This window comes from Gadus macrocephalus, chromosome 2, assembly GCF_031168955.1.
Source record: "Gadus macrocephalus chromosome 2, ASM3116895v1".
In the NCBI taxonomy this organism is placed as follows: domain Eukaryota; kingdom Metazoa; phylum Chordata; class Actinopteri; order Gadiformes; family Gadidae; genus Gadus; species Gadus macrocephalus.
In genome coordinates this window covers 10,461,898-10,484,345 of record NC_082383.1, presented here as the reverse complement: position 1 = coordinate 10,484,345, position 22,448 = coordinate 10,461,898, and the positions used below count along the sequence as shown (strand labels likewise).

General features: G+C 43.2%; 1 protein-coding gene across 1 annotated transcript; it reads left to right on the top strand.

Annotated features, from left to right (window-relative positions):
- The first annotated feature begins 863 nt into the window (after window positions 1-863).
- On the top strand, window positions 864-22,181 carry LOC132448716 (SH3 and cysteine-rich domain-containing protein 2-like). Its single transcript, XM_060040210.1, has 11 exons — window positions 864-1,170; window positions 6,157-6,520; window positions 8,427-8,521; window positions 9,748-9,832; window positions 10,688-10,803; window positions 13,397-13,469; window positions 13,905-13,993; window positions 15,392-15,471; window positions 17,105-17,156; window positions 19,805-19,942; window positions 20,146-22,181. Exons 1-11 carry the CDS (start codon window positions 1,084-1,086, stop codon window positions 20,242-20,244), a joined length of 1,278 nt encoding a protein of 425 aa, XP_059896193.1. The 5' UTR covers window positions 864-1,083; the 3' UTR covers window positions 20,245-22,181.
- Window positions 22,182-22,448: the final 267 nt, after the last annotated feature.

Genomic DNA, 22,448 nt, shown 5'->3' with positions numbered 1-22,448 from the left:
TGGGTCCGAAGCGTAACCGCCAGTGGAAAAACGCCATACCGGACCTAATCGTACCGGACCTATGCGCCCCGCCCGTTGGAAACGCGCCCCCCATAAGAGTCGTTCCAAAGTAAATTCTTTCCATTGAGTAACTTATGTGGCCTACGCATAATCAAAATCTGATTACGTTAAGATCCCAGGCAGAAAATGGCTAATAATAAATGTGTAGCCTAATAAACTTCTTTTTATTTTTTTAGCCCAGCCTACATTTGCCATTACAAACAGGTGGTTATTTTCGGCTGACCTGATTTAAGGTGATTGAAAATAGCAGCCGTTCAAAAAACGAATAGGCCTATATCGTTTTATTTATACACCATGTTGAATGCGCTCAACACTCTTTGTCCTTTACGCATCTTCGGCCCTGGTTTACTATCGCATCAAATTGGTACGGTCCTCATCATCACAAACCACACCTACGTGGACCGACTGGGTGTACTGTAGACTGACTCGGTTGTAAAACTGCTCCAATCACGTCCATCATACACACGGGAAGGCGTGCCTTAGTTTGCGGTTAAATTAAATCTCTTGCTGGGCGAGAAATATTGCAATCGAAGTGCAGCACGCCTCTATCGTTCACTGCCGGTCTATAGACATACAGACAATTCCATCATATTCTGGTATTTTTCTTATTTTATTGTGCACGACTGGCAGTTTCTTTTTGACAACTGCAGGGTGGACAATCTGGATCTTACTGATCTTAACTGTTGGCTTTAACTCCAACGCACCAGGTCAGCCTTGACTGTACTATGCTTATCCTCACCTAACCTAAGTTGGACACCTGCAGTGCTTTTCTGTTGTGCTTTTTCGACCTTTAAACATCACAGTTCACGGTGTGGGGGTACAGATGGCCAGAAGCCGTGTTCCACGTTAGCGCGCGCATTACTCTGATGTGGATAACTGTGGCACGTGCTGTCCACCTTGCATGGAGAACAAACTGCACGCTCTTCATCAACAACGACTACGAAAGCTGTTTTACATTTCGCGCTTTTAAGGTTACGGTTTAACCGAAAAACACGGACTTGGACTGATTGACACATTTGTGGGATGACGGAAATTAACGAGATGGAGAATGACTCGCAACTCCAGCTCTATCCGAGCACTATACTATCCATTCAGCCGGTATCCACAAAGGTAGGCTACAACAAGTAACCTTACATTTTTGTGTGGAGTTTTTGTCCTTGACTAGCTACATGAAATAAAAATGGTCTACATTTAATTTAAAATGGGTAAGCGTTTTTCAGGACACGCGTTAAACTTTGTGTTTCTATAGTTCCATTGATTATTAGCAAATTAATTATCTGTAAATGTATCATATTTCATAGATATAATTTATTTGTATTTAACTATGGAAGTATATAGCCACACACAACATTTAAGTAACTATTGAGAGCGTCGTGCGTCACTATTATTTTAAACACTCTTACGTCATATGATGTAATCTGCTCCGTCCATATATGTCCATAATTTACACCGGATGTTCACCATCACACTCGGGTATTAACATATTCATTCACTTTAGCCTATTGATAATTCATTAGAATGGACGACAATGAAAAACCTTAGCTGTGTTTGTGAGCACTTTTAAGAGGTCTCATTGGAATGACTATAGCTCAGCTTTTCAAACGGTTATTTGAAACAAAAGTGCCAATGCATTTTTTTTTTTTAATCAACCAAGTTTTAGTAGTCGTAGGCCTACACTAAACACTTATGTTATTTTTTTTACTTGTTTTATGACAACAAAAAATCCGTACACAAATGGTGACTCCGTGTAGCACACCTATATCTTCATCTCTTAATAATATATTGCATTTGCATAGCGCTTTTCTCACACTCAAAGCGCTTACAGTTTTTACTTTTCAATCACAACCCACCATTTGAATCCTCAGTCGTTTAACATCCAATGAGTGAGCTCATGCCTAGTAGATCAACCAACGATGTCACCGTAGATCAAAGACAACACAATGCTCTGCCATCACGATCCTCAATCAGTCCCTCTGTCCGCCCAGTTGACACTTGTTCTGCTGGTCCCATACCCAAAGGCTCAGAGCCTAATTTATTTGAACACAAAACAACTAATCGGGCCAGCATCTTCTTGAGATGCAAAAGAGATATTGCTCTAATTTGCACCCGTCGTATCAGAGGTAATATACAACTACCCCATGGCATTTTTATTTATGATTAGTGAAGGATGGCAGATACCAAGAAATTATCCATGGATTGTTGCCTGTGGCAATACCCCTGTCGAGATTGATAGCGGCAATAATATAAAATAAAATAAAAGATGGTGATAGAGATGTTCGGAGAATTACAAGAAGGGCTTTATAATATGTGATCTGTGGCTTGTTCGTGGCCACGGTTGGCAAAAGTGTTATTGAAGAACAAATTAGATTGTCGAGAAGCTCTCACCGAATTTGGTGCTTATCAGGACAGATAAACTTGTAACACTATTTACTTACCAACATGAATCCAAAAATTACTTGTGTTCTGTTTTCAGAGGGTAGTAAATTTTTACACAAACCCAACACAAATTAGGACATGGCATCACAAATCAAAGTGTGTGTACACATAGAAGGCACCCATGCCTTCATCTTCAGGACAAATTAAGTGTGTGTGTTTGTGTGTGGCGCATGTGCTTGTGCAAACAGAAATGTCATAGGGCAAGGGATGAGCACCTTGAGTGCGTATGCCTCTCATGTCTAATACTCAAACTATGAATCTGCATTTCTCCAATGCATATCAAGTAGCTTCAGCAGGAATGGATCTTTCAGATTCTGAAATTAATCCGTTGCAGCCATCATGTCTCCCTCATATTCAAAAAGGTGACTTTGTGCATGTCACTCACTGAAGAACAAAAAGCTAGATAGAGATTGGCGCATTGCGATGTCCTTATTAATTATGACGAGAAGATGTGCCCATATACTGATCAAATATGAGGTTTGAACTGTCTTATTTGAAAACATTTCAGGATATTTATTTATCAATATTGTGTAGTATTCCCCATAATTATCATGATGAACAAATTTGTTCATGTTGCCCTGCCCTTTGTTCAGGTAAACCTGCTGAAGAAAGAAAATGGAATCAGGAACTGCTTGGTGACTTCCTCTGAAATAGATAGGCCAAGGAGCTGTCCCTTCAGAGTGATACTGCTGAAGCCTGTTACTACTCTAAGGTCCCCATGCCTGGAGGTCTATGATTGGACGTTCTGTTTGAAATTGTCTAGTGACTCATGGAACAGGCAGCCATACGGACCACATTAGTTTATAAATCAACATTATTATCCAAGAGACAAACTGGATGATAGTGTTGCATTTAGATTATTACACCTCATTCCCCACACGTCTGCTGGTTACTGGTCTTCCCTTCACACTGAAATGTGTGAAGGGATTTGTACATTAAAACTGGAATCAACATGTTCCTTGAGAGAGGATGAATCTCCAGTGCATTTGACAAGGTACAGTTTTGTATTGCTACATAATTAAGAGACAAGTCAGTGGTTTCTATGAGTTGGCTCATTCGACTACACTCACTGAAAAGAGTTCACTCAGCTCCCAAACAGCTCTTTATGGTCAGAACTCAGAAGCATTGCCGATTGTTGAATTTTCCTTTAAAGTATTATTGTACCCTTGCAGTTGCGTGCACTATGTATTTAGAACATGTGCTTATGTGCGTGTCTTTAAGCTTCTTTATAAACATCCCAACGACCATGAATGAAGCTCATGTTCGATGTCTTGTCGCCTTGATAATGTATTTGCCAATGGTTGAGTGGATTGGCAGGTAAAGGTTTAGAAGAGCCGTTCAATCTGTCAATGCTGATTGGCTCCTGTCGTTATGGGCGCGCAGAACAGACCTGCTGCCGTGTTTCTCAAAGTGTCCTCATCGTCAGGGAAACCAGCTGAAGAAAGTGGAGGATTCAATGTCTCAGAAGTAAAATGACCAGGCATTGTGACACAATGCAAGAACGCCCATCCAAAATGCTCAGTTGAACGTTGGTAAATGGACTCCATTTATATAGAGCTTTTCAGACAAGTGGCCACTCAAAGCACAATTATTGCCACATAAGGGTACAATAATTAACAGTTAAATGGTCTGGTAGTCATTTACATTTTGTGTTCATGGTATGTACAGCATTATAGTAATCATTATTTAACAATGTTGGGCAACCCAATTATTGGTTAAAATTCACCCATTAATACAGAGACAGCACTTTGAGCCATGGAAGGTGACAGCCAGGTTGCCTAGAGTGGTGAGGGTTAGGTGTGGGGGCCTGGGATCAAACCAGGAACCTTCAGGCTGCCCGCTCTACCTCCTGAGCCAAGAGGCAATGACATTCATTGAATTTATTTTTCTCAGTTAAAAAAATAATAGTAAGGAATACTATATTATTTTTGTGGATGTAGGACGTTATATAATTCAATTATATTATGTGTCTGTCATTACATGTTATATCAAAGCCCAGAAGAAATAGTGACTCATCATTACAATTCCCAGTTTTGTTTTAAAAAAAACGAATTATGATTAGAAATTATGCTTCAAATAATCAAAACATAAGGCTTCAAAACACAAAGGGAGCGAACATATTTTTTTGGTATATTCTAATGCTATTCTTGAGCATATTGTGTGAAAACCGCATTCATGTTCAATAATGCATATTTTCATAGCATTCTGCCGTGATGAACAGACAAATCACGTACGATTTTTCAGTTGGTTTCTGCCTCCCTACAAGCAAGCTTGTAAACAGACACACACACGTGCACACACACACACCACACGTATGCATGTACACACACACTGTAGTACAGGGGTGTTAACATGGCCTGTGATCATGCATTGTGAAGAGCGGACTTTCAGACGGACAGACAGATTGGATAGACACACACACACGAACACACACACACGAACACACACACACGAACACACACACACACAAACACGAACACACACACACGTCTGTGGCGTACCAATTATCTGTCCACTAGTCTGTCTTCTGTTGATGTATTCCTCCCACTAGGGACAGATTAACACGCATACACACACAAACACCTTCCCCCTATTGTCACTGCACATCATGTTAACAAATATCCAGCCCGTTAGGCCTAAACTAGCATCCTCGTCAGCAACGGGGGACGTGCAGCCTCATCGGATTAACATTGGGTGTATGGGGAACTGGCAGCGCTTCTCAAGGCTGATAGTTGTAAAGATGTGGTATCTTTGCTTCTTGATTGGCCTGCTTCTGACATGCTGCGTCCATCAGTCATACCGGAAGGTTCAGTCGATGCAGCTAATAAGGCACAATCAAGGCTTGTCACGGCAGTAGACTCCACGGGGATAATGGCCTAGTGCCTACTATGCAATTTTGTGTGCCCGTAGTGTACCAGAGGCTTGCATGCTTGTATAAATGCGTATAAATGCAGGGTTGCCTGGAGATTAGCGCAGGTCAGTGCAGCAGCATAGCATGATGATGCTAGTGGCCAATAGTGCTTATTGTGTTGTGATACAATATCCCATGATTTACAATAGATTCATCAGGCCCTCGCACATGCCCCTTCACATTAAAAGCCCTGCTAATAAGAGGACGATGATGTTTAAACCGTCTTGCCACGTTTAATCACCAAGACGCCTCCAGCCAGCATCACCATGAAAATTCCATTCATATGCAGCTGTTAACGGTCTATATAGCCACGGGTGCTTTCAAAAGAGCAGGCTTATCGTCCCTGACTGGGGACTAACAAACGCGACCCCATTCTACGTAATTGCTAAGGAATTAAGGTTGAGCCTTGGCCCAAGGGAGTCCTGGTAGGTATCTTTTTATTGTGTTGTTTTCCGATAAGATGTTATATTTTGTGTTTCATTTTGCTCCAACAGGTGTAACGATCACAGCACGTTGTGTTGTTTATTGCTACCGGTGATTCACTCGCATTCACTTGTTGTTCTCTCTTTCAATTGTTCTATGTACTTTATTTCCTATGTGTGCCTGCATTCGTGTGTGTGTGTGTGTGTGTGTGTGTGTGTGTGTGTGTGTGTGTGTGTGTGTGTGTGTGTGTGTGTGTGTGTGTGTGTGTGTGTGTGTGTGTGTGTGTGTGTGCGCGTGTGCGTGCGCGTGTGCGAGTGCGTGTGCAGCTCCAGAGACTGAAACGCTCCTTGTCCTTCAAGACAATCATGCGCAGCAAGAGCGTGGAGAACTTCTTCCAGAGGTCGAACAGCGACGCCCGCCTGCCGCCAGACTTCATCACCGAAGCGCCGTCGCCTCCACCCTACTCCCCGGCTCCGCCGCGACGGCCCGCCTCCCCGGTCGCCCGCGACCGCTCGCCGTCCCTCTCGCCATCGTTAAGCCCAAACCCCTCCCTGTGCTCCCACTCCCCCTCCCTCAGCCCGTCGTCGTCCAGCGGGGCCAGGGCCCCGGGGCCACAGATAACCCACTCCTTCCAGGAGCATGTGTTTCGCAAGCCCACCAGCTGCCAGCACTGCAAGCAAATGATTGTGGGTAAGGCGTCCTCCCAGGCCATGCCGGCGCCTGATTCTTTCTCTTTATTTTGCCCAAGTGCTGCCCTGTCTGCTCAAATTAGTCACCGCAGATTTTGGTTTTCTGTTTCTTTTTTTGTTCTATCATGATGTGGGGCTTCATTAATTGTTCCCTTTTCAATGTTATTAAGAGTGCTGGTGTTGAGATTAGTAGTATTTGACTGTGTAAAGAGGGAGAGGAGCTAGGGAATGGGTGCGAGAATACCGTAGGCTATGGCAGAAGTTTGAATCCCTCTGTTAACTTTACTTCCAGGTCCAATGTCATTATTGCCTTTTAGACTCATTCACTTGAGAGTTAAAGGTGGGCTCGGTTAGTGAGAAAAGCAGACATCCCCCTCTTTGAATAAAAGAAAAGGCATTCATGTGCCATGTGATAGACTTTGCACGCTAACACAGCCCTGTAACTCGTCGTTACAGAAGACAAGAAACGTTAGCACAACTTTTGCTGTGTAACAGTGCAGTATGCACTGTATACGTGTGTGTGTGTGTCTGTGTGCAGGGGATCTTTGATGAAGTGTGTGGTTTGCATGAAGGTCATCTGAGCATCCTATAATACCCAATTTCTTGTTTAATCTACTTCCTGTCATCGTGATTAATTACAGGTCCCATTGAACGATCTAGTTTTTTAGTTTTGGTGCCTCTGCATGCACTGTGTTGTTTTATGGGCCTAGAACAGTTGTTGCTTTCCCTTGCTTTTGCTCCTTTCGTTCCTGTTCTTACCATCATCATCCTCATCTTTGCCATGTTATAGTGGTGGTACATGGAACTGGGTTAGGAACCCTAACCCTAACTGTTCATGTTCAGCCTGACAGCCATGACAGCCTAATGAGATCACAGACCTGATCAGATGATGTTCTACTCCTAACAATGAACAACTTAGTATTATATTATTATAGTAATAATAATAATAGCACCTAATGTTATAGATAGATAGATAGATAGATAGATAGATAGATAGATAGATAGATAGATAGATAGATAGATAGATAGATAGATAGATAGATAGATAGATAGAGATTGATTGATTGATTGATTGATAGATAGATACATAGGAATATATATAGATAGATGATTTATTTTGATGTGAACCTTTTTAAAGTCAATCTATCACATCTAAGTCATATTAGTGGCATTGATTATTACTTTCTGTGCGTTTCATGGTGCTTATCGTGGTGTTGTTCTCAATCCCTGTAAATATTTTCTGGGCGTGTGAATGTTTGTCAACTAGTGTTAATTTCCTACGGTGCTGAAAAAGCACCCACCAGAATAAACATAAATCGGCGCCTATGGTACTTTACTTTAACGGACATAACTGTATAATTTGCCTTCAATATAGCCCAATAACAAAATACGTAATTTGAGCTGGATGAAATGAATCAATTCTGTGTCTGTGTGGTGTTATCCAGTGTGGACACCATTCCAAGTCGATAATTCAGGGTATTTAAAAACTACAAACCAAGAAATTTATAAACAAAAGCATAGCTTTACAACTTCATGCGAACACATTGTTTCTCTAATCATCCCAAAAAAATAAAATTGCAATATTATGTCCAAAATTTGGTTTTAATTGAATCGTCTCTGTGTGTTCAAACTGTGTGTGTGTGTGTGTGTGTGTTTTGTAAGCGGATGCATTTATTATCAAGCTCTTGCTCACTGTGCCAAACATGACAAAAACTGGGACAGGACTTAACCACCAGCGGGAGAAGCCTGTCGATATCCGAGATCATTGTGGTTTATTGCACTTGTATCATCCCCGTTCCCAGGATGGCCTCATGACTCACAGGGAGTGAGTCATGAGGCCATCCTGGGAACGGGGATGATCTCTCTATCACCTCTGACTTCACCCTCTTGTCTCTGTTGTTCATCAGGTAACTCCAAACAAGCCCTTCGCTGCAGGACCTGCAAGATCGCAGCTCACCTGTGGTGCACATCGGAATTATCTCAGCAGCTGTGTCATGGAAAGGTGCGTCTTGGGCCCACGCTTGCAACCATTTGCACCATCACGATGCAACAAGACACATGAACCACGCTCACAACCGCTTGCACTTCAACCATGCACTAGGACTCATGCACCACGCTTGCAAAAATACTCTCTGCACTTACACACGTAAGACTCCACCTGGCCAGGTGGGCAGGGGCTTACGTCCATTCAATGTTGTATCAAATTGTATTTATTATTTAAATGTTTTCTAGCAATAAAAGGTGTTGCCTGTGGAATGATCAGCACCTAGGTCCCCTTCGGGGCTTAGACATCTGAATATGATGCAGAATGCATCACTTCAGTGTACCAGCCTTCTGACAGCTCACTTTCTAAGTGCTTTGTTCAGTAACCTTGAGGCGGGGGAGGTAAAGAAATGTTCCGGGAATGCAAAACGTCTTAGGCAAAGATTAGAAAATATACTTTGGAGGATTTGATTTTGTTTGTTTCATGAGATTCCTTTTAGCAGCAATATCAGATAAATAAACTACACAACGCGGCTTTTTTTATTTTAATATCTCCTTACAGCCAAGATAGATTGCTTATGATAAGGCTGGATGGTGCTGAGGTTTTTGATTACAATGTCATAATTCTCTTGAACCGGCCTGAAAGACAAGCTGTACATCAGAGACTCTGAAATAGACCTCCTCATAATCATCATCATCATCATCATCATCATCATCATCATCATCATCATCATCATCATCATCATCATCATCATCATCATCATCATCATCATCATCATCCTCAGAGTTGTATTCATGCTCAGGCTTGGCTGGACTGCTGCATGAAACTTATTAAGTAGAATCGATTCTGAAAGACTTAGTAATGTGTGAGGAAGTGTGAGGAAGATGATGTTTGTGCGTGTGTTTGTTCGATATTACTAATAGTCTCTAAAGGAACAGAAAAAGCAATCACAAACATGGATGAACATCATGTTGTTTCCTCAACGCATTCCTTCAGGACCCATAGCTTAAACCCAAGTTGTAGCAAAGGAAAAGTGAATATCGTCAATCAAAACTGTCACTGTGCTTAATCTCTTGTTAAAATTACAATTGATTTACCCGTGCATTGGCGTACCTGCAAAACAACATATACCGCCCCAAGCTTCTCATCAGGTTAATGGTTGACATGCGGCCACAAGCGTGAGGTACCCATGACCTGCAGATTGAGAGAGTCCTCTAATGGCAGCTTCTCCTGGTGTCCATTAGTCTGGAGCGTTCAAGCGAAACTTCACGTCGCCCATGCTCATCAACGACCAACTGGCTATCGTCAAGGAGGCCCAGCCGAGCCAAGGTAAGGCAGATAGACGTACGTGTATGTGTGTGATTGTCTGTAGGTGTGTGTCAATTGGACTCAATTATTCCAGAAATCAAAATGGCCGATAAGCGGTTCTTGTTCGTGCGGAAATGAACAATGTACAATGTGTGTTGTACTTTAATGCTTTGCATGTAGCATTGTTTGTGAATGTGTTTGTTTGTGCACATGTGCGCATTAGTGTATATTGTATGTGTGTGGGCATGCATGTTTGTTCGTGTGTGTTTACGCTAACTTGTCACATTAAGCTGTGTTTGACATTATCCTTGTGGGCAAAATAAATGGAGGTCCTTCAAATCTTTTTGCAGTCATTATGTTTCTCTCCTGTTTTAAGTGGGCCACTCTGGGTCTTTGGTGTAGGATCTAAATATAGCGGGCCCTGAGAGACAAGGAGAACAATAGTCACAGTGTACAGTGTTCAACTTCAACGCCTCTTGCACTTTTAGAAATGTGTGGGTTCACGTAATTAGTGTGTTTACAGTACGGAGGCAGGCTAGCCATCACTGTGTGTGTGTGGGTGTGTGTGCACGGATTTGCATGTGTGCCTGTGCCTGAATGTAAACAAAATGAGGCCATTGTGTGTGTGTGTGTGTGTGTGTGTGTGTGTGTGTGTGTGTGTGTGTGTGTGTGTGTGTGTGTGTGTGTGTGTGTGTGTGTGTGTGTGTGTGTGTGTGTGTGTCTGTGTCTGTGTGTGTGTGTGTGTGCATGCATTTGCATGGCGTGTGTGCGTATGTAACCCATATGAGTGTTTGTTTTCAGTGTGTGTTTGGGTGTGTGTGTGCGTGTGTGTGTCCTTGTGCACCCATTGCTGTGTGGGTTTCTGTGTGCTTTCAGAGGCTGGGCGTGCACGTCTAGATCCTGTGTATGCCGCTTTACGCTACGGGACATCGCTGGCACAGATGAGCCGCCCAAGTTTTGGCAGCATGTCAGAGTCACCCACCCGCAGCCTGGTACGATGTCAACGCCTCCTCTGGGCGGGGCCAGGGGACTATGGGAACCTGTCAATTGGAAATCCAACACAGGGACGTCAATCGTAGAACCAGACATGTGACTAAAGAGAGGAGACAAAGCACACATTTTTTCTCAGCAGTATTATTCCATGGTCACAGCATACTACTTGTCCTATTTCAGCACACACCTGAGTACACATCCAATATATACGTGCCAGCCATTTCAGACTCTGGCATTTGGAATCCTGTAGTGCAAATATAGTATTTGTAATCATGGAAAATATTGGACGGACAGGACAGCAGCCATACTATAGTATTTAGAGTCACAGACACACTTGCTAATGTTTACCGCCAGCTTAAGGCTCCTACCCACTATGCTACAGACCCCCAATAATGAGTCTGCAGTGTCTGGGAGGCGGGGGAAGAGCAGCGGGGCGATCGGGCAGAAGTTGGCCCTGATTGTCGTGTAGTGCTGGAGGTCTCTAGGCACTAGCTGCCCCCCATAGAGTCGGGAGGGCAAAGGTTTTTTCTCAAACCGGTTTGATGTTATTATTGGACTCGACCCGTGTAGTGTCGGAGGGACTGAGACTGAAGTCAGCGATTATGGTGGCCACAGCCATTGGGAATAAACAAGCGGCCCGTTACTCGGAACGGATGACTCAGTATCTGGATTCATTTGTTGACAATCAGACATAACCCCAGGCTTTTCTTACTTTCAATTTGAAATGGCTTAAACTGCTGCTTAACTATTTACCAATGCAACCAACCCTATTGTCTAGCAAAAACACAGGCTTGAAACAGAATTAATGCACCGTTCATTAGAGACTTGTTAATGAATCCAGCAGCTATTACACAAATACACCTTGCAGACCTCATTCCTGATTATGGCTGGTTATGGTTCAACGTTGACGCAACTGAAGGGGGTTTACGGCCCTATTACATCATTGCGGACCCTCCTTGCTTACACCGCGTGCAAGTGCCTGACGTGCGCCTCCCAAAAATGGTAACCTTGCGTCGAGGCGACGCAGCAGCAAGGCTGTGATTGATCCGCTCACTAAAACCCGACGAAGAACCAAATCAGGTTCCTAACTGCAGGGAAGGAATGATTTTCATAGTGACATCACAAGTGGGCGTGTCCACCTAGATGTACGCTGAATAGATTTATCTACCAGCATTACCCAGTGAACTGCAGCAAATGTTGCTCATCTATCCTTCATATATCTGTGTTGACACGCCAACTTGGGATGTCACTATGAAAATCATTCCTTCCCTGTGCCAAACGGCTTGTACCAACTAATCACACCCACACCTGGTGTCATGACATGAGCCCTTTAAGAGAGTAGACGTATTCCCGTGGGATTTGGCAAGTTTTCAGAGAAGGAGCAGATAATCAGAGCGTAGAGTCTTCAGGTGTGTACCCGCACCTGTTCCCAGGCTCCTAGTGTGGTGGTGACCACTGTCCTAACGTCAAGCTAAGACTGATTCCAAGACCAGCCATGTCGGAGACGGCCCTTACTTTCAAAGTCACATAGTGGGCAGCTGCCTTCACACACTCTCTATCTTTGTCTCTCACTCACTCACTCTCTCTCTCCCAATCTCTCTCTCTTGCTTGTTCACTTGCTTGCTCACTAACTACCTTACTCACTCAATCTCCCACTCACTCACACACACCATACAGAAGAAGACAAAAGCAATCCATTAGGGTATACTACTGCTGTGTCTCAATTCAGGGGACGCATTTTTCGAATGACGCGTTCTATGAAGGTGTGGCCTTCGTAGACCGTGAAGGCCGGACCGAAGGCCGAACAAACGTTTTTAAATGAGACGGTCTGCCCTACAGAACATTTCAAGTTTGCGTAACAAGCCGTTAACACCCTTTACCTTGCGTGATGACGCGCCAGTTTTATATAACCCACTAAGAGATGGCCACTTTCAGTTAGATGTCCACTTCCTACTTTATTCTTATTTTATTTTATTTATAATTTTCTATTTTTTATAATCTTATCTTCTATGCTTGTAATTTCTATTAGTACGGAGCACCTGGAACGATACAATTTCCCCCCGGGGATCAATAAAGTCTTCTGATTTTGATTCTGATTCGGTTATATAATAATTATATAAAATCTAACATTAATTAGTTTAGCGTTATATGGCTTGCGTTAATGAAATTGAACACTGACAATAAAGTTACAAATTTAAAATAGTCCCAACTTTATTTTAATAATTTTGTCATTGAACATGTAAAATCCAACGCGCAATGAATCTTGGGATACGTTGGGCCGGGAAGGATCCATCCGTTGTATCCTTCAATTCCAGGCAAAGAAGGCTGCATTTGTCGGCCGCATTTGAAGGAGCCTTTGAAATGGGACAGCCTAGACGCGTCGCAGTGACGCCATCGCCCTTCGAACGCACCCTTCGAAGGATGCGTCCCCTGAATTGAGACACGGCCTATGAATACCATTGTTCTGTGCAGCGAAGAAGATGAACAGATTTGTAATCATATCCCTCCTGAATAATCAGAAGATAAATTACCTCCACTACACATACACAAAAACACACAGTGATGTACTTCCCATCTTTATTCTTCTTCAAGGGGGAAGGAGGAGGTGAGGAGAGGGAACAGAGACAGTACAGTATGGAGGAAGAACTGACACAGGAGACCGGGGGTAAAATAAATGCTTTGTGTGTGTGTAAATGTTGTATCTGTATTTGATTACTTGTGCTGCTGTGTACATTTGTACATGTATTTACCCATAATGCTTATGTTATCTGCCTTAATATGTGTGCATATTTATTGTGTGTTGGTGTGCTTGCAAATGTATAGGCATCTGTGTGTGTGCGTGCGTGTACGCAGGTGTGTGTGTGTGTGTGTGTGTGTGTGTGTGCAATCTTCATTGCGTGTGCATGAGTAACGCGTGGCAATGGCACATAACTTGAAGACGTACAGCAATGCACGACAGGTTTTAACACCAAAAGAAGAAGGGATCTTACAGTCTTTCAGAAAGTCAATCAAAGAGAGCATAGCCCTGTCTCGCTTGCTGTCTTTCTCTCTCTCTAACTCTCTCTGTCTCTCTCTCTCTTTCTCTCTCTACACCTGCTAGACTCAGCTCTTCCTGATATAGACCCTGGGGAGGAGGAGATCATAGAGAGTGGACAAGCAGAAACACCAGCCGAAGATATTAGTGTAAAGGTAACACTCAACTACAACTAAAAGGTCTGACCCATAGAATATAGACATACTGTCCATGGCGTCACTCATTGGTTTACACATGAGGCCATACATTTTGCATTAAGGGCAAGGCCATTGCTTGTGATTTTTGCAACCAGCAGCGGAAATTATCCGTATTTGGCGCATTGAGGGCAGGAATTAAATGTCTGTTCTGCAGTAGAGAGCAGAACCGCCCCCTTTTTTAACCGCTCTGGTTCCGGAAGTAAATTCCATTTACTCTTCGTAAAAACGTTATATAAAGAGTTTTAAGTCTGGAACCAAGCCAATCATTTGCCGTGAACATAAAACATTTGATTTTGGGCAATTTTTTTTTTGAAAAACTGAATAAAAGGCAAAAGTACAAGACTGTGTACAAGGAACTACTCATCCCATCGACCATTGCAAACTTTTTCGCATTGGATATATTGTGTCATATATTCTGTGTGTGTTTGTCTCTGTGTGTTTATATAGTGTTTCAGGTAGTGTATAGGGTTGTCATCCTTCCTCCTGATTGCATTCACCACGTAATAACGTTACTCGTTTTAATAAACGTGAATTCAGTCTTGTATTCTAGTTACGTATTCATTCAACATTATGTATTTCTAAATTGTATACTACACAAATGACACAAAAGCCCTGCTAGTGCGATGTAATATATTTTTACTTTTATTTGATCATATAATCAATATCAACATATTTTTCAACATCTACATTTCCTCTAAAGCTCTAACAACAACTTTCTAACTTTCCATTTATAGAAGGGGAATTCATGGTTTGCGGGTGCGGGTAAACGTTTACATGTTAACAGCGAGCTCCAACAATCAAAGACATCGTGTTAACCTTAGGAATATGGGTAGTGTAGTGGTTTCAAATGACGTCGCGATTAAATGTGTTCTTCTAAAAACTTGAAGTTCCCCTTATTTAACTTTTGGCTTCTACAGGAGCATAATCATCATTTCACAATATAACCGCGCGGGGTAAGTGGATTTGGATGGTTACGACATTATGGCTTTCAATCAAAACCTCTATGGAGAAAATGAAAGGGCTTTTTACTTCCGGACCATACTGCTCTATTGTGAGAATAGAGATCTAACCAAACTCACTTTTTTTTTATCGGCTTTGTATTACGACGGATAAACCCAAAATGTTAGCCATTGCCTTAGAATGGTGGCGTGTATTAGCATCCAACCACATGCATCACCTATAAGACGGGAGAGGCACACAATGTTAGTCAATTCCACCAGGGCTTCACAAGCAGGGACTCATGACTGTCGCCTGGTCTGGCCACAGCAGTCGTGATCTCTCTCTTTGGGAGTGATGTACATCGCTCTTGTCCCAGTTCCAAACCAGACCTGTCTGTGACCCCTGCTGTTCTTCTAGGTGCCCAAGGTCCATTCTGTTCACACCTACGTCGCCCTCTACAGGTTCATGCCCCAGGAGCCGAACGACCTAGAACTAAAGTGAGAGAATAAAATGACTGTGTGTATAATTTGTGTGTGTGTGTGTGTGTGTGTGTGTGTGTGTGTGTGTGTGTGTGTGTGTGTGTGTGTGTGTGTGTGTGTGTGTGTGTGTGTGTGTGTGTGTGTGTGTGTGTGTGTGTGTTTGTGATTGTGAGGACATGACCATGTGTGTACAAGTACGTATTTGTGTGTGTGTGTGTGTGTGTGTGTGTGTGTGTGTACAGGTGTCTGTGTGTTTGTGTACTGTGTATCTGTACGCACTGTATCTTAGCATGAACTGTCTCTGTCGTCCTCTGTCTGTATTTACAGCAGTCACTTGTGTAATGTTAAAATGTCTCCACTATCTGCAGTGGATGCCCCTAAAGTCCCCGCAAGACAAGCTAATTATAAACTGTATAAGCATCCTCACAAAGTGCTGGCTGATAAGCCAGCTCCGCAGCCAGCAGGGGCGAGAATAAAACATTCAGAACAAGAGACAAAAACACAGAAGAAGAAGAAGGGGGCACCGAATGTGTTTATATATAGACAGAGGAACAGATGGAGGAAAGAGATAGGACTAGCATGGGAACAAGAGCCACAGAATTGTGTTGATGGAGAGCAGGGAGGAGGCATTCAGAGAGAGAGAGAGAGAGAGAGAGAGAGACTCAGGCAGAGATAAATAAGCCAAGGCTGAGCTAAGGAAAGAATGAGAGATGCAAGGCAGAGATACAGAGGTGAGGGAGAGCTGGTTACAGAGGAGGGTCACAGAAGATGAAGAGCCAACAGTTTAGTCTTGGGAATTTTTTGTAATGATGGTTATTGTGACTGAAGCTTTATTGCATTATGTTGTAGTGGCAGCGGCAAGCAAAACGATGAGCTATAGCATGATATATATTTTGTGTGTGTGTGTTTGCGGACACATGTTTGTGCATGTGTGTGTGTGTGTGTGTGTGTGTGTGTGTGTGTGTGTGTGATGGAGCTTTATGTACACACACAAAGATAGAGAAAGAGAGGGAGTGCAACAGACAGAGAGAGAGAGAGAGAGAGAGCAATACAGAAACCGAGAGAGAGAAAGACTCAGAGAGAGAGAGAAAGAATGAGAGGGAGGGAGATGATGACCATATAGGCCGTTACTCAGTGCAGACACCCAGGAGACAGATCGCATACAGCACAAGTTGTGCAACTGGGACAGCAGCTTCTGCTCCTCCTCCCCTCCGTGGATCTAGGACAGCAGGGTGCAGCGAGTGTGCGGTTTCTAGGGGTCTGCTAGCACTTTCAAAGGCCCGTAGTGTCCTTGTGCTTTTGTAAGCAGGAAAGATTGGCAGCCATTCAGGGCCCTGTTTAACCTGCAGGGGATCATTGACGTTTCACAATGACTTCATGGCTTGTGATTCTGTAATGTCACTGCACATTTCATACCCCATTCCGTTTTGTCTCTTCTCTCTTTGGTTCTCTAATAATGATCTATCTTTCTCTCTCTTTCTCTCTCTCTCACTCCCTCTGTCTCTCTGTTTCTCAATCTCCCTCTCTGTCTCTCCCTCTTTCTTTCTCTCCTTCTCTCACACCCTCTTTCTCTATTCTTTCTCTCTCTCCGTACCTCTTGTCTCTCGCTTCCACTCTCTTCTCTCTCGTTCCCTTGCTCTCTCTATTTTAGCCCTGGTGATCGGGTGCAGGTCACAGATGATTCTAATGAGGAGTGGTGGAAGGTAGGTAATAAATTATCTGAACATTTCTTTGTGTGTGTGTGTGTGTGTGCATGTGTGTGTGTGTGTTTGTGTGTGTGTGTGTGTGTGTGTGTGTGTGTGTGTGTGTTTTTGTGTGTGTTCACCAACACATGACAAGATTGTGAAGCACAAACAGATATTCTGTGTATTCTTTGTTCCTGTGTTCCTGTGTGTTTAATGAATAGGCGTATTCCTGTGTCTGTTTATGTGTGTGCACGGGGGCGGGGGTCTGTGTGTATGTTTCGTAAGGAGAAGGGGGGTCAGAGGCAGTTGTGTCGTCTTTAATACACAACACCTGTTCCTTGCCCACGTTCCCCTTGACTGCGTGAGTAAAAATAGAATATTATTTCCAAAGGGAAATTATTCAAAGCCATTTAATTGACTTAACTCGTCTTTAAAAAAAATCGATACATGCTTCTTGTTTCGCTTCACTTGTTATTGATGAGAATGGGAAGCTTTGTGTTGGTGTGCGTGCCCGCGCAAGTGTGTCTGTGAGTGTGTGCAAGTGTTTGCGTGTGTGTGTGCATGTGCATGTGTATGTGCATGTGTATGGGGGGGTGTACAGGTTGCGATTCTTTTTTTCGTAGGATGGTAGGGGTAAACTACCATCAATCAGAGGCGAGAAAGGCAGTACTTACCCCTACCATCCTAAAAAAAAATTGCATCCAGGTCGCTGTGTATGTGTAACAAAGAGGCATCCTTTACAGCATCCAAGGAGTATCTGTTGGGCATCTTGCACAAAAGGAAAAAATAACAAGAATGCTTCCTAGAAAAACATTACTATTTCAAAACACTACTAGTTCATTTGTATTTAATCTGGACTTATGCATATGAATGTCACAGCTCAAGGGGCATTCATTCCAATATGGCCAGGAGCATAAACATAGTGTTTCATAGTGGAAAATGTTTAATTAACATATCAGCTGCTGGAACTATCCATAGTTCCAAGGCAGGAATTTAATGGAAGCCTTGAAGTAGTATATGGCCAAAATCCATTTATATTCATCTTTATTACCTTTATATGAAATAAAACTATTGGGAAAAAAAACGTTACCCTCAAAAAACATTATATGGGGATAATATATTTGCCTTCTATTACGTGAATGAAATTAAATTTTTTCCATTGACTTTGAAGGGTGGTGGATTGTTCTGCATCACACCACACGCGCCTTTACAACAAGGCATCACAAACAGAAGGTCATTGCTGCCACTTGATACACAAACACAGGACTGTATACCAACCGCCTCCTTTATAGTTTCAAGTCATCAGTTGCCATCAGTAATGGAAGACCTTTTTATTGTCGAGTCATTAAAGCAAAAGCAATTGAAGTCATTAAGCAACTGATATTTTTTTTAATTATCTGAAATGTATTCATTCACTCAGATTATAACACAAAACGTTATTATTACTTTCCCTGGCATGTGTGTGCAACATTCAGATTGCTATTGATATATTTTAGAAAGAAACGCACGATAACATTTGGTCAATTGGACATTCATTTGAAACTCTCTTCATATACCTCTGGAATACGGACGATCTCAGAACATTCTCCATTCTCCTAGCCTAGCCAATGGGTACTGTGTTCTATCCACAATGTCTGTCCTTAGCCTACCTGTAGGTAACCTTGAGAAAGATGACGATAGCCGTTTTCTGACCGTTTCTCGCATTTCTTCATAATTTTTACCCCTGGAGATTCGACCCTGAGTGTGATTCAGACTTGATGCTTTATATGCGGACATCAGTGTCGTTCAGACATCAGTAGAATCTCTTGGTGGTTAAGGGGGTTGGGCTTGCAAAGGGCAGGATATGACGTAGGGTCTAAGTTCGCAAGGGGCAGGATAATTGCGGCCGCTGTCACTAGTTTGTTTTGGTTTGACCACAGACAGCATGGAGGCAGAACGGGCAGAACTCATCGCAATCAACTTAAATGTTGCTGCAACGATGCATCATATATTCCGTTACATCAACAACATCAGAAGCATCGATGAAAGATCGGAGCATGAGTAAGAGACAAATAGAAAAACGACGAAGAAGAAAGGCGTCGCGAACGACTGCGTTAACGGAGAAAGAGATCATTTTTGCTGATTAACTAGCATAGACGGCAGGGAAGTATCTGGGAAGGCCGGGACCCTATAATGTTCAGTTAACTTTTGTAAACTTATAATTAAAAAAAAATTAAATCTATATATACATGCAGCTGTGATATACATATTTTTTACCATTCAGCGAGCCAAAGCCAACGGGGCGATTATCATTTAGGGTGCCACTCAATTACCACTCAATGACCAATGCCACTCACCCAAATGCAGACCGAGGCATCATCAACGTGCACGTGGTGTGAGAAATACAAACTTTCTACGCCTCATTCACACGTAAGGTCATTTACATTTTCCTCCAGAGAAAATACTTCCTCAGGGGTAGTATTTTTTCAGGAGAGTTTCAAGGTACAAATGTCAGGATATGTTGTCCAAACATATGGCCCATCAGGAGAATATCAGGAGATTATCAGGACTTTCACGTATGTCTGAAAGCAGCTTATATCTCTGCCGTCTCAATCAAGTGAGTCATTGATGCTACAGTTTTCAACTCTGTGGATCCCCAGCTAACGTGAGCGGTGTATGTATTCCAGGGCAAGAGCGGAGACAAGGTGGGGTTCTTCCCCACTAACTTCGTCCAAAGGGTTCGGCCGGGGGAGAGGGTGTGGAGGGTGACCCAGAGTATCCATGGTAACAGAGAGAGGGGCCACATGCCCGTGAAAGAAGACCAGGTGAGGCATTGGAGAAGACACCGTACTTTGTATTTTGGTTGTTACCCTCGCCGCTTGACCACCCATTTTCAAACCAATATGGTTTTGTCTCTTGTCACTTCCCTCTTTCATCCTTTTTTAATGTTGTACTGTCGTAGAACTCTTGCTTGATCCCCCTTCTCTCCCTCAACATGTCTCTATCTCCCTTCTTCTCTCTCCCTCAGATTTGTGTGGGGAAGCAGGAGGACAGTGAAGGGTACATGAGGCTCAGCAGTGGGAAGAAGCGGGGGCTGGTCCCAGCGGAATCCATTGAGGAGATCTAAGGCTCTTCTCTCTCTCTCTCTCTCTCTGTCTCTCTCTCTCTCTCTCTCTCTCTCTCTCTCTCTCTCTCTCTCTCTCTCTCTCTCTCTCTCTGTCTCTCACTGTCTCTCTCTCTCTCTCTCTCTGTGTCTCTCTCTCTCCCTCTCTCTCTGTCTCTCTCTCTCTCTCTCTTTCTCTCTCTCTCTCTCTCTCTCTGTCATTTTCCTTACCTCTGTGATCAGTCCCTACCACGTCAACAACGCATCGAGTAGCACGTTTCTGCATGTTTATTTACTTTTTAATTTAGGCGTAAGCAGTTTTATTTTGTGCAACTGCCCAATGCAGAGGAACTCTCTCCATGGTGAAAGGTCGCAAGCGTCAATAGCAGTTTCTAGACTTACAACAACGCTTAAATGTTTAAACAACATTACCGGAAGCTTCCGGTACTGTATCTCTCTCTCTCTCACTCACTCTCTGTCTCTCTGTTCCTCTCTCTCTATCTCTCTACCTTTCTATCTGTACATCTCTATCTCACCCTCTCTCTACCTCCCTCGCTCTCTCTTTGTCTCCCTTTGTCTCTTCCTCTCTCTCGTTCTCTCTCTCCATTTCTCTCTTGCTCTCTCTCGCAGTCTCTCTGGCTCTGTCTCTCTTTTCTTTTTATGTTTTGCTCCCAGAAAGCACTCTGTGTCTCTTTCATATCCTCTCTCTCTCTCTCTCTCTCTCTCTCTCTCTCTCTCTCTCTCTCTCTCTCTCTCTCTCTCTCTCTCTCTCTCTCTCTCTCTCTCTCTCTCTCTCTCTCTCTCTCTCTCTCTCTCTCTCTCTCTCTCTCTCTCTTCCGCTCTCTTAGTGTGATGTGAGTGGAATAACAACTTGGCTGTTGATGACTTTAATATCCCTCCCCCTCCCCCCCACCTAAGCAGAGGTGGCAGCCTTTTTAATACTGTTCAGACTTGTCAGGGGACACTTTATTCATGATGTCCTTGTATTCTCAGACGATTCTGCTCAGCTTTCACCACAACCTCCCTACCCCCCACGTCACAATATCTGAGACACAGCAGTAACACCAGGGATGCTTTCAACCACTTTTTCCAAGAGATATGAGCAAGCTGGACAGAGAGAGAAATAGAGACGATAGTACACCTTGATCTATCCGCTTAGGACAGACACAGACACACTGGCCATGAACAATGGAACAATTTCTTGCTCTTCTTCTTTGGTTCTGTGTCTGAATCACCACATCCCACTACTTTGACAGTATAGTAGAGTAATATACAGAGGTGGTTGCAACCCATCTTTGGCAAAGAGAAGGCTCTTTGGCAAACAGGGAAGGTGAGTGGAGTTAGAATCAACCTGGCCTGTCCCCGAGGACACTCGGGGAGAGAGTGTCAGTGGAATCTAAATGTGGAGCGGAACGACTGGTGATAGCAAGTTTTGTTTTGCTTCGTCTCAATAAGTGTAGGGTTCTGGGGTCTGCCAGATGCTTTTAAGAGGTGGGCTTAGCAAAGGGCCCTGCCACTGAGCACAACCAGAGACGATAATGTAGCAGAGGCAGTTGGCACTTTGTTTTTTTTATCATGCAGCGGTTAGCAATTCATCGCGTGGTGGAATTTAAACAGTGGCCGGGAAGAAATACATAAACATGCCGGAGATCTTCTGGGGCCTGACGAAGGCCCCAGGTTCCACTGAACAGGCCTGAGGAGGACATTCGCAAGGAGGGAGAAGGGAGAGACAGCATTGTGTTGAAACATTGTGAATTGATGTGCGTGCATGCAGGTAGTGTTTTCCACCCCCCCCCAAATATGTTATTGATCAAATGTCAAGCTGTCAAGTCCTTCCGTTCTGACTGGCCCTCCCTTTTCTTCTGGAACGGACAAGTTCTTGGTAATTTGCCAGGAATTCTGACGGTGAATTCAACTCAAAAATGTTGTAACCTGACCTAAATAAAACTTTTTAAGTCACAGATGAAGGGTTGATATTTATACTACAGTGCAAGTGAGATAAGGTAAACAAGAACAAATTGTGCCGATAACGATATGATCAAGACGCTGTAATAACCTTTTTCTGGGCATTTTGTTTGCCCCCCTATTTTTTAGCACAAAGTTAGCAGCAAAGGCTGGTCCTCAAGTCTACATTTCAATATAAATATGTGAAAGACGTTTTTTTTATATATATAAATGTAGCACTGTACCTTGGTGTATCTTAAATGTTACCTGAAAGAGTCGTCACA

Coding starts and splice junctions, on each gene's coding strand:
- LOC132448716 (XM_060040210.1), top strand. CDS start 1,084: ATGACGGAAATTAACGAGATGGAGAATGACTCGCAACTCCAGCTCTAT. Junction 9,833..10,687: donor GGAGGCCCAGCCGAGCCAAG/GTAAGGCAGATA, acceptor GTGTGCTTTCAG/AGGCTGGGCGTGCACGTCTA. Junction 15,472..17,104: donor CCGAACGACCTAGAACTAAA/GTGAGAGAATAA, acceptor TCTCTATTTTAG/CCCTGGTGATCGGGTGCAGG.